The 12,912-nt window shown below is 34.0% G+C and overlaps 1 protein-coding gene across 1 annotated transcript; it reads left to right on the top strand.

The window, feature by feature from the left end:
• The first annotated feature begins 1,373 nt into the window (after positions 1–1,373).
• LOC127834621 (alpha-tocopherol transfer protein-like) lies at positions 1,374–12,639 on the top strand. Its single transcript, XM_052360623.1, has 8 exons — positions 1,374–1,527; positions 6,628–6,777; positions 7,186–7,345; positions 7,750–7,811; positions 9,581–9,789; positions 10,393–10,503; positions 10,823–10,946; positions 11,232–12,639. The coding sequence occupies exons 1-8, from the start codon at positions 1,512–1,514 to the stop codon at positions 11,372–11,374; spliced, it is 975 nt and encodes a 324-aa protein (XP_052216583.1). The 5' UTR covers positions 1,374–1,511; the 3' UTR covers positions 11,375–12,639.
• Positions 12,640–12,912: the final 273 nt, after the last annotated feature.

Below are 12,912 nucleotides of genomic sequence, written 5' to 3'. Positions count from 1 at the left end.
TTAAGAAAATTAATGTGGTTTGCTTGATAATTGTATTCAATGCTCTTTGATACCAATACAGTTGTTATTATAATTATGTTGTGATTCATTCTTTGTTAAACTCGAACGACGAGTTCACTCACGCTAACCACCTGTGGAGCTTAAATATTTACCTGATTCAATTTGTAAGGCCATGGCTTGTGGATATGTATAATTTTATTGGTTTTTTATAAATACGACATATACTAAGGGCGTTCAAATCATATGTGTCCTCACTGTTTTAGCAATTGGTCACTTGCCTTAAATTAAGGACCAACTAATTGTTTATAATGAGAATGCAATACTGCTCCAGCAGCTGGAGTTTTACTTCTTTCTATTATTATGAGTTTATTTCTTCGCCATTTAAATACATCGTGTGTTATTATGTAACACGCAGTTTTCTTTCGAACATTCAAATCACATGTTTATAACTAAGTCATGCGAAAATGGGTCTTATGGCGTTTCTGCCAGCGAAGCTAGAGCCCCTCCTGTACATATGCGTAGTCTGGTCTCATTGCGAGTTGTAAATGGTATATTTAAGCACAATGCATTTCGATATAAAATTTCATTAAATTGCATACAGAAAACTGGCAAATAAGGGTAGCCTGTTCAGACGAGCAGGAACGATTTCAAGACGTACTGACCGAGTACGGCAAACATTTGTGGTTAGATAATTAAACGATTTTCCACTAAACGTGAAACTATATAACGCGTAATTGTAACTGGGCCTCAATTTGTGCGTATGTGTCGTCTGAGCATACAGAAAATAGTCCGAAATAGCAGCAACGTTGAACAATGTGACATCCTTTACGCTGTGCACAGACACGGTGATGCAGGCAAATTTCAGGGGTTTCCCTCGAATCAGCCTATAACATATTCGAATGTATAAATTCGTGCCTGTTGGCGTTATGTAGAGGTCATTTAAGGTGTAAAGCTGGATAAAACATTCTGAGAACCTCCTCAGTAAAAACCTAGTTTCTTGGGATTATACATCGAACCGCTTGTCATAATAGTGCGATAGTACGATGGCGACAATGCGATAGTACGATGTCGACAATGCGACAACGCGGTAGTACGATGGCGACGATGCGATAGTCATATCGTACTGTCGCCAGCGTATCATCGCATTGTCGCCATCGAACTATCGCATTGTCGCCATCGTATTGTCGCAATGTCGTCATCGTTTTATCGCACTATCGCATTGTCGCCATCGTACTATCGCACTGTCGCCATCGTATTGTGGCACTGTCGTCATAGTATTATCGAACTGTCGCCATCGTATTGTCGCACTGACGTCATCGTGCTATAGTATTGTCGCCATCGTACTATCGCACTATCGCATTGTCGACCTCTGGATTTTATTGTGTAACCACGATGGCCCTTTTGGCATTCCGTAATTTACCGATTCTTGTTTCGGTTTTAGATTTGAAGTGCAACTGATAATGTTGACTCAGAGTTATATTAAAAGAAGTGTCTTTTTAAATTGAAAAAGCATGGCAGAAGAAAAAGGTAAGAACAAATATTAATTAATTGATGTGTTTATTTAGTTATTTTTGTATTTATTCATGTATTTATTGATTTCAATTATAAATGTATTTAATGTAAAAAATGCGGAAATTAATATAAGCACCAACATTAACAATACTTACTATTGTTTCCTGAAACATGCTGATCTAACACAAAATTTGTCATAACAACACTATGGGACCAATCCCGAGGCTGATTCGAAGCAAGCACCATCAGAACCATGAATATACGGCATATATTTAACTGGAGATGTTCTGAATTAATGTGATCATTAAAGGGGCTGTCAACCAGATTGTCGAAAAAAGGAAACTTCTAACATACCGTATTTTTTTTAGAATTATTAGTTTATATTGATTTAAATATCACGACTGGTATATTACATGACTTGAAAAAAGTTGTCAAGTTTTCATATTTTCAGTATATTCGGTAATAAAATTATGTCTACCAGGTAACTAGCAGTTAACTTTAAATAACGCAAGTAGATTGATCATCATCGTTACGTGGTGAACCCAGGAATGCAAATTGCGCATTATTATATATATATATATATATATATATATATATATATATATATATATATATATATATATATATATATATATATATATATATATATATATATATATATAATGACCAATCTACTTGCGTAATTTATAGTGTGTATATCGTTATGTGACCTATTTTCGCGATGTACCTTCAATTTCACATCGAGAATATTTATTTTCTTACAAAAATTCTTATAAATTGGAAATAAATATAATCTCTAGTGTTAACAATGTATATTTTGAGAACGGACCATGTAGGAACAATGATTAAAAATGTGCAAAATGTAATCACGAAAGCTCAATGTAAGTAAGTTGTGCTCATTAGATCTAATAAGGACTGTTGGTAGGTACATCTGTGTAAGATATGACAGAGCACTGTAAACAGGGCTTTTATTTAAAAAAAATGTTAACAGACTGGGGTCCTTTGCGTTCCAAGTTGTTTCATTAAAACTGGTAAATGGAATTACATGTGTTTTGCTTACATAAATTATACAATTGACAATAAAAGTTGTTTCATCATTATAATACTATTATAAGTATAAACAATGCATCTTCTGAAAACAAACGTGTAGACCAGACAGGGGTTTTCATGGGATAAAAGAAAAATACTATTCAATTGCATAGTCACAATGATTGTATTGTACTGGTTTTGTATATACTTCCGACATCATTTAGTTTTGATTCAACACTTCTCACTACACTTCTCAATAGACCAGCTGTATATAATCTTCCTTGTTAAGAGGAACTCTTACAGTTCTCAAGCAGGGGTTGAAGTGTGCGGTTATGACTTGGTATAAAAAAAACTTCCTTCTGCAGTATGTAGAGGTTGAATATTAAGATATTACAATTTTAATGTGACAATAAAAGAATGCAACTTAAGGTTTGTATAGACCGTGTTCGACAATGACTATTTCTGAGTAAGATATTTTTAACAGACATTCTGATTTTGCGAAACGAATGGATTTTTGTATAATTTCAAAGATGATTTTGAAGGAGTCCGACGGACATTTTTGACACAAAACCAAGGAGGCCGAGTCTCATTTACTGGTGTCTCGGACCACCGGACTCCCGTTAGTGTCGAACACTGGTTTTTAGGTGGTTATATTTAACGTATATTTAATGTTCATCCATGTGGAAGATAGGGTTCGCTGACAAAAGCTAATTTTGTGTTGCGGTTTTGTTTAAATTGTAATTAATTTAAATTTATAATTTATAAATATCTCCATATTTGAACATGACCATTTACAAAACGAAACGAAACAACCACCAAAAAGCGATCGTGTGATAATTATAAATTATAATGAATCACTCATAATGTATTTGTGATGTAATCCAGGAAACTTGTCCGTTTCCTCGAACCAGAAGGTTAAATGTCGTTAACCTCTTAAACTAAAATGGGAAGTGTTTACACACACTTGAAATAAGGACAGGCGTATATATATGACAACGTATAAACGTATTTAAGTCCAGTGACATTCGAACGAATAAACGTACCTAATATTTTATGAGATCTAACTGAGACCGGAGATAACGCCAACAGCAGAATGCAACAAGTTATATAGCCTGTTCTTTACAAAAACTATGTTTGCATGCTGTATATTTAAATATGATTAAATTCAAGTGCATGAATTCGAATATACACTTGGAGACTTTTCTAACGCAACACTTTTCAAACTTGAATATCAAAGTAATTAGTTAAGATAATGATTTAAAATTGCACATGTGGTCATTTGACTATATTATGTGCAAGATTATGTTAAAGTCATTCATCCGTGACAATCGGGAGCGTTTGCAAGTAAAAATGATAAAACGCGATATGATTCTAATTTTATTTCAATTTCTTCATTTGAGGTGGTTTGATACACCAGAAAAAAATCAATATGTCTCATATAAAATTTCAGGAGCGCAACAGTGTAATTGACATGTTTCAGGCTACCTTCCCCTCTTGCTGAACCATCCGATCGTCACGGATGAATGATTTTATAGTTTTTTGCACATACTATAGTTAAATGATCATATGTACAATTTTCAATGAAGATATTTACCCATAACTGATATATTTAAGTTTGAAAAATGCTGCGTTCGAAAAGTCACAAAGTGTGTTGTACAAAGCTATCATTCCAATTTAATTTCAATTTCAGTATTCTTGGTGGATTTTACACCTAGAAACAAAACATTTATTATAAAAAACAATAAGGCTCGTATGAATATTCATGAGCGCAATGTTGCAAGTCGTTCGGTCATTAAGACGTGTAAGTTTATGCGTTTAACTTTTTACATTATTATTTTACGATTTACGGGTTTGAGAATTTAACTTTTTCAGTGATTTTTTAATTTGTTATGTTTGATATTTTAATGCTGATCAATTTCAATTAAATAAACATGAAGTATTAGATATGCATTGAAAGAGTCTGAGTCCATATTTAAACAAAATCCGTTCTAAAATAACGGAGCTATTTTGTTTTGAATACATGTTGCGCTTGAAAAGTCTCCAAGTGTACACGTATACAGAGGGGGTAATCACGTGATAGTCAAGATGGCGACGTATATTCCGAGACAGTTATATTTTGCCGTTTATTAATTTTGTTTAATATTTTAAGGGCGCTCACTTACCAGCCATGTCAGTACAAATGTTATGGGTGTTTATTCTTTATTAAAATCCGCTTGATATCGCGACTTTACTCCCCGCAAATTTTCTTAGTGGAGCTGTAATTAGGTTGCCCCGCTAAAAAACTTTGCAGAGAGTAAAGTCGAGTTATAGAGCAAATATAAATACAAAATAATCTCTAGTAACTGTCTTGCTGATATGCCTGGAAAGTGAGCGGCATTAACAAAAAAATACAGGTAATAAAGGGTGTACAACGGCGCAAACAGAGCTTCCTCGGCATTGACGTCGCCATCTTGAATATTACGTGATTACCCCATATGTTATATAAGTTTACATCATGGAATTTTATAAAGCGATTGGTCACACTTAAACCTACGACGCGTTTTGGGCGCAACGGGATCGCTCTGTGTGCAACTTATGTCCTGGTTTATAAAATGAATGCATACATTGAATCTTGTTTATTTCTGTTTAGTTACCCATCTCACGTTAAACTCAAACTGAATAAAATAATAGATTTAAAAAGTACGCCATATGGTCGTTACGTGACATCGAGTGTGTCGTAGGACAACGAGAAAATGGCGCAATTAAATGTTTTTTCATTCAACACAAGTTAAACAATATTAGGCGAGATAAATGCTGATCAACAAAACACGCGTTGTGTTACTTATTGCACGTGTGTTACGAAAACTAATGACATTTATAAAAAATCTGACACAAAAGCTGATGAAACAAAGGAGAGTTAGGTTTATGTGCCTGTGCGACTGTTGTATGCAAATACATATATCTTATCGCATATACTGGTATTTGACCCCGATTGTTCATTGCAGCATTGTAATGCTATTAACATAAAATAATGTACCTACATGATATTACGGGGAATGGACTCCAAACCTAAGTCAAATGTTTTTAGCATCATGGATTAGGCACAAATAGTTGAATGAATTATGTATATTTTTTATATGCAAGGTATTTTGAAAATCCTTTAACGCAATTTACAGATTTCCGAGCGTACATAAAGATTGATTCCGACCATTTGACCTTCAAAAATGAACTTGAGCGACATCTCCACCAACAAAAGGTCTGTCCGATCCATCTAATGTGTAAACAGTTTTTGGATATCTGCAAAGAAAACACCGTGTGTGGAAAAATCGTTTATTTGCATTAAAAAATTAATACATACTCAATTTGTGTGTTGTTCTATTAAGAGTATCTATGACAGATACATTCTTATGTCATCCCGCACGAATTTATGTCACGCGAATAATGATAACCCATTTAACCAATCAATAGTTTGATAAGCACGTAATTTTCTATATTTAATGCTAAATCAATCAATCGTCAATGGCAAAATGAAACCATTACAACAAAACATCAAAACAATTGAAACCTTTTACCTCTATAAATAACATACGGACATTTAAATATAACAAATGACTTAACTCGTTACGGGTATCAATTTCATTTTTGTATGAAAGCCGGTTTCATTTTTAGAACGGTTTAACTTGCCACCATTTAGATCCCGAATCGTTCTGTTGCGACTGGAGTCAACATGATCGGAAGCAACAGTTTTGGTTAAGCAAACGAAAGAAAAAAATAATACACTAAGAAAACTAAAAGACATGCACTTAAGAAAAATGTATGCTTTTAACAAAAATGGTTATTTCGACAAAAATGTAAAGAATGCATTTATAAAATAATAACTACTGCTAGTGTTAAAATAAAAATCTCATGGTATAATTTATATATGTGCGGCGCCAATTGAAGTAATGATTGACAAGCAAACAAATCTACAAATCTTTAAAATTGTTAATAAACTATTGATCACAAGTTATTCTCCTTAAATTCAGCATTAAACATCTTAAAATATATTTTGTTTGCATAGTTTAAGATGATTAATATTTATTTTAAAGATGTTTTGTCTTTGACCAGATGACGTCACATTTGTGAGCACCCTTGATGACGTAGGGAAGAAGAAGGCGAAGGAAGAGTTGAATGAGATGAACGTCAAGGATCGGGCATTAGCGGTACAGAGCCTTCGAGGGTGGGTTCTACAACAGAAATGGCTCAGAGCACCCACTGGTATGAACTCTCGCGGTCTCTAAGGTCTCTAGTAAATCGTTTTTAGCTGTTCAATTTTTCATTTAACGAAATTCAAAACCGTCTCATATGAAGATGGAGATCTAAAATAAACACCACACTATAAATACGTATACATAAACATAATAAACAATAATACAAAGAGTATACTTCTTTATAGAATCACTATATTATATTTTAATAAAATAAAAATAAAATGTATCTAAAATATAAACTTCATTGCGATGTATGTGAAACATATGCATTACACTTTTAAGTTTGTGCCATGTTATTATACATGTTACTGTCATTCGATAGTTAATATGCTTAAACACTAGTTCTTACGGCCTAAATGTAATAAAGTCAGGAGCAATTAAAGTAATGTGTAGTAATATGCATTTTTGTATCCAGATTTCGGGTTTCTACTCCGGTTTCTGCGTGCCCGGAAGTTTAGTCAACTTGCAGCCAGACAGACTTTAGAGAACTACTGGAAGCAGAAGACAAGGTCCCCCGCCTGGTTCCGTGATGTCGACCCGACAGACAAGACACTCATAGAAATCATAAAAACAGGGTAATATATACAAATATATTCGATGAGCGAATTAGTATATGCGTCTTGGTAGAATTCAATACACATATTAATATTTGTTTTAAAAGTAATTGTTTTGTTAAATTAAAAACATTAAATCCTTAAAAGATTTTTCAATAAAAACTAGTGTTATTGAAGAGTTCATGAAACAACCATTTATCAACATTGATCCGTGGTGCAACATGTTCTTATACTTTTCCCTATGGCAATACCATTCGTAACAAATACACTGTCTACGTGAGGTAACTCTTCCAACTTAAAATACAGTTGAAAGAGGCTTATAGCATGATCCTAAAACTCACTTACATATATAATATAATGTCTTTGCTTTATGGCAGGTAGTTTTACACAACAGTAACATTTATAATCAGTGCTGTCGATTTCAGATTCTACTTGATTCCCAGGGCCAAGGACAAACACGGTCGGCGCTTGATCATCGACCGTAAAGGTAATAGGTCAATCTGTAAATAGTACATGTACAATAAATGTATGGTGAATGTTACAAAATTATCCAAACACTTCGAAATAAAAGCGTTTTTTTTAAGTAGCACTGTGATTGTTATGTATGAATCATAGACAGGAACAGGGTCATACATAAACGAAAGTCCAGTCAAGGGTAACGTGTATCCTCTTTATCTAGCTTCGCATGGTCTCAAAGGGTGTTGTCATAAAATGTTATGATGTTCCAGACGTGACACCGCTAACACAATGCCTTTGTTTGATTCGAAAGCTAGACATGGCACAAATAACGAATAACTTTATTTCACTTATGTGCTAAATATGACAAAAAAGTCCTCATTATTGACTTCTATTTTATTGTTGTGGAAGACGTGACAATTATAATAAGGTGCCAAGATTTCACTAGCGTGGCAGATATGACAAAGCTAACTTTTTTTGTCCCACTCGTGTGCTAGAGATGACAAAGGTTAGAAAATGCGTTTACTTAACGGTGAGGTAGACGGGTACGCTTGCTTCATATCTAAGAAAATACCTTCGTTTGTTTCAAAAGCGATGTTGGCCGAACAAAGACTTCATAATACATTTGTCTCTATGGAGAGCAAGATATGCAAGCTAACAAAATGCCGTTGTTTCACCGGTGAGCTTGACATACCCGAGCTAACAAAATTACTTCGTTTCACGATTGCTCTGCATATACAATAGCGTTGTTTTACTAGAAAAGTAGACTTCATAAAGCCTAAAAATACATCCGTTTCAATAATGAGCTAGACTTGACAAAACTTAAAAAATGGCTTAGTTTCACTGGCGACGTAAACATTTCTACACTTATAATAAAAGCCGTTTCTCAATTGTTACATACATATTATAAGATGTACAGTATACATGTGTTTTAGCGGCTAGGAAAACACATACCAAATCTTACACAAATGTCTTTCTTTTACGGTTGAACTAGATAAAACGTAGCGGGTATTGGGTACTAATGCGGTCCCCGAAAATGCGACGTTTGGTAAAAAACGTTTTCCGCATGCGTAGAATTCGCTACAAACAAATTGTTAAGTTCTTGTCGGCCGCCATTTTCCCCTCAGTTTGCGGTTTAATTGCTGCATTAATATCTGGCACAACCAAACAAACAGGATTGTAAAACAAAGGTAAGCGGCTATTGAAATTAAACAAGCATCCAAAATGAGTAATTTACAAAACAAATATCTTCTTTTCAACGCCATCAAAAACAAGCGTTTAGACTTCATTTTGTTAATAAACAAATTTGCATTTGAGAAATAGCTAGTAGGTTTCGTTAAATTTTTAATAATTGTATTAATGGTTTTACCTTAAAATAGCGTGATTTTCGTTTTTATACATGTAGCTTAATTGACAAGCAAAGCAAAAGGCCTTTCTTTAACTGGTTAGCTTTACATGACAAGCCTGTAAAATACAGTGTTTCACTGGTAAGTTAGAGATAACAAGCAAAACACAAATCCTTACTTTTGCTGTAGAACTAGGAATGAAAAGTCCACACAAATGGATACGTTTCATAGATTTGTTAGAAATGGCAAAAGTCATTGCGAACTTATAAATAAATGGCAAACGAGACATGACAAAAATGTCCAAATGTTTCATTGGTGTGCTGTATATGACTCAGCGAGCAAACCTTAGGTCTAAATTTCGCTGATGAGCTTGACACAAAGAGGCACTCAAAAGCCCCTTCTTGTATCGATGTGCGCTAATTAAGCTAATATCATTCCGTTTTGGATTTTACAGGTGTACTGGACATGAAAAACGTTAAAAAGGTTTGGGGTATTGATAACGTCTTTAGGGCCATCTGCCTCATGTGCGACAACTTAAACAGGGATGAAACCGTTCAAGTATACGGCCTCAGTGTCGTCATTGACAACACAGACCTCAACATAGGTCACTTCAGGACGTTCATGGGACAGGAACAAGGACAACAGATTATGGATTATTATCAGGTGTGCACTTTTCAATATTGTCCGCATTTATATTCAATAATTTAAACTGATTTGTTTTCGGCTGAAATAGTGGGATCTGTATAATTCATGTATGTGATTAGACTTAAGTATTGACAGAAGTTTTAAGATTAAAATATGTTTTGAACTAAACACAAATATTTGTATTTGTTAGTGTTCACGTAATATGCGTATCGCTTACATTCATTTCTTATTGCAAAGGTAATAAAACCCAGTGTATGCCTTCCTTTGTCAAGTATAATACAACAAGTTGAAATCATTTATATTACGGTTGATGAAAACAATTCTCCAACACAGTAACATATAAAGAACATCATCTTATTATAAAGGTAGAGATAATTCGCCCTTTGGAGTAAAACGGATGAAAAATAAAGTTGGTCTATAGTTTTCAACAGTTTTATTATTATTATATTCCATTTTAATGTAAAGGAATAACAAGTCAAGGAAAAATATCAGAAGAGAAATTATTGTCAACACCGGCCGGTCTTTTATTTAAGGCAAATGACCGAATTTCCTACTTATGCCATGAACATGCAAGGCGATCTTACAAAGCAAACATATAAATGATATCATATGTCTACGTAGAACTCGTTGCCTGCGCGGGTAAAGGGGGTCCATCTCTACAATGAATTTGCGCTTTTCGATGCCGTCTGGTCGCTGGTTAGCCCTCTATTGAAGCAGAAGACAAAAGATCGGGTAAGATGTCATTTGCTCAGCTGTTGTGATTGTTCTATTAATTATGTTTTCTTTAGATGTTTGTTACGTCGGGTATTGTTTAAGATTGTATAGTGGCTATATGGTTTTCGCTGTCATTCTGATGTAGAAAGTGCAATTGCGTTTTATTCTACTTTTTGTCAGCTTACTGAACGCATGCTTATGATTTAAGGTCAACCATTTTGTATTTTACATCGTTACACATTTTGCCTCCCAAAGTGTTCCACAAAATATTATAACCTCTGAGAATGATCTCAATGTATGAATTGAAAAAGCATAAGTAATTATTAACTTGTTTCAGATGCATTTACACGGTCGAAATATGACCAAATTATACGACGAGTTGGGCATGGAGTGTCTGCCGACGGAGTATCTCCCCGACGACTACGACGGACCGTCGCCAGGAAGCTGTCAGCAAATCATTGGTAGTAACAATTCAAAATGTATAATCAATGTCATTAAGGCAGGTTTTGTTTCGGCGAGGCCCATATAAGGTTCACAATTTATCAAAGGAGTACATTTATAAAAAAGATCCCGACTGTGCGTGACAATATAGAACGCATTGTTTAGTTATTGGTATGCTATGTCATTCTTTAAACTAATAACAGTTTGAACCATACAAACATTTTATGGAAAAATACACATATATTAAGTTTAATTCTACTAAGAATGATAAATTGAACAAAACAAAACATCACCGCATGTTTCAGACGACATGCTGTCGGACCTGCAGTCACCGGAGTTCTGCAAATACATCAAGGATCTCTCCAGCGACAAATATGGCGTCGACATTGACCTTCTCAAACAGAATGACGCACCTGTTGCTTCGTTCAGGAAGCTCAATGTCGATTAATATAAATGTCAGTTGCAAATGTTTAGTTAACTATTATACATCGCATCATTGGAATGCAAAATTCAAAAGGTTTTAAGCAATTAGAGCTGTCTTTTAAAAACGATGGAAAAGCTGTGATGGTAATTCAATAATTATGTCTGTATTAACAGTGAAGGTATTGGTAAAAATGTTATTTCTATGTTCATAACTGTTCTTGTAATTCATTAAAAAAAATAATCGAAGTGTTACAGATGATTAAAGTTATGTCTCTGATGCAAATATTACGTATACTATTATAGCTGTTGTGAAGATTTCCCTTGAGTCTTCTATTATTGTTTCAGTTTAGATTGTATACAGTAAAAACTGCTTTGCGGGTCTATTATTGCTCATTGGGTCATTGTCAACTTAAAATGGCCCAATAGTCACCCGGGTTGACTAGAAGCCGATTCATGTCACCCTGAGGTGACTGGGAAGGTTTTCCAGCTTATCATGTAGTAAAAGATTGAACTAAAACATATTGTAGATATGCGTTTCTCTGATGATAGCTGGCAGCCAATAGCAGTTGTGTATAGTGCTTACAACATACTTTACAAAACATGTATTAAATAAAATAAGAGTACCGGAAAGTATAATGATTTCGAAATTTTTACTTTTAGTGCTATTTTTAGTGAAGTCTGTATTCGCTGTGTGTTTAATATTACACTTTGGTCTTGTTTCAGTTCATAGTATATAGCAATGCATAAATGAACGTCTTATTATTTAATTTATTTTGAGTTGAAGTAGCACTGTACCATTAGACATATGTTATATGTGTTCAAGATATTTATTCGTGAGCGAATATTATATATGCTTTGAGTACAACATCTCAGTAAAATTTTGTTATCTATTTTTTTTTAAATAAGGGACTATCGCCCTGGCGATTGTGTTTATTTGGATCTGTTTTCATACGATAAATACTTTTTACTGCTTATTTGTATACCTCTGATATGAAAACTTGCTGTTAGTCGTCTCTAGCTTAGTTTCTCATTAAACTTCTGACGTAAATCAGTGGATCATTAAAGCGATGCTGGAAATTAATTGTGCTTTATATTACATTAAAACTGATCGTATCATACGGTTTAGACTTTTGGACCGGTTCGTACACCATATTGATGTCTGCTGCATAATTCATCTTTTCATATGTTTTGCTTAAAAAAATACATATGGTTAAATAATTTTAATAAGATGTATAAAATTTAAATACCTGACTGAATAGTGTTATCAAATAAAAACCTACACGGTATTAAGCTTTATTTCGGCAAGTCTATCAGTGACAAAATGCATTTCAATTGAAATACTGTTGCTATCAGTTGATAACTGCACTTATCTTGAATTATAAGTGCAGAAAGATAACGATACTCGATGATCCTTTGTAGATGATTGCATATTTCAACAAAATGTTATAGTTTGGGCACTTGCATGTTTGAAATTTCGCTTAATTAAACTTGACATGATTCCACATATGCCACACCAAGTAAGGGGATCAATTACCTGCTAACAAACAGTAATAAAGCAATAAA

The sequence above is a fragment of the Dreissena polymorpha genome, chromosome 6 (genome assembly GCF_020536995.1).
Source record: "Dreissena polymorpha isolate Duluth1 chromosome 6, UMN_Dpol_1.0, whole genome shotgun sequence".
Lineage (NCBI taxonomy): Eukaryota > Metazoa > Mollusca > Bivalvia > Myida > Dreissenidae > Dreissena > Dreissena polymorpha.
This window is presented reverse-complemented; position numbering and strand designations above follow the sequence as displayed.

Bases quoted from the DNA above. Each gene is read 5' to 3' on its own strand.
- LOC127834621 (XM_052360623.1), top strand. The intron at 7,346-7,749 runs GTAATATATACA...TGTCGATTTCAG, and splicing joins ATAGAAATCATAAAAACAGG to ATTCTACTTGATTCCCAGGG. The intron at 7,812-9,580 runs GTAATAGGTCAA...TGGATTTTACAG, and splicing joins CTTGATCATCGACCGTAAAG to GTGTACTGGACATGAAAAAC.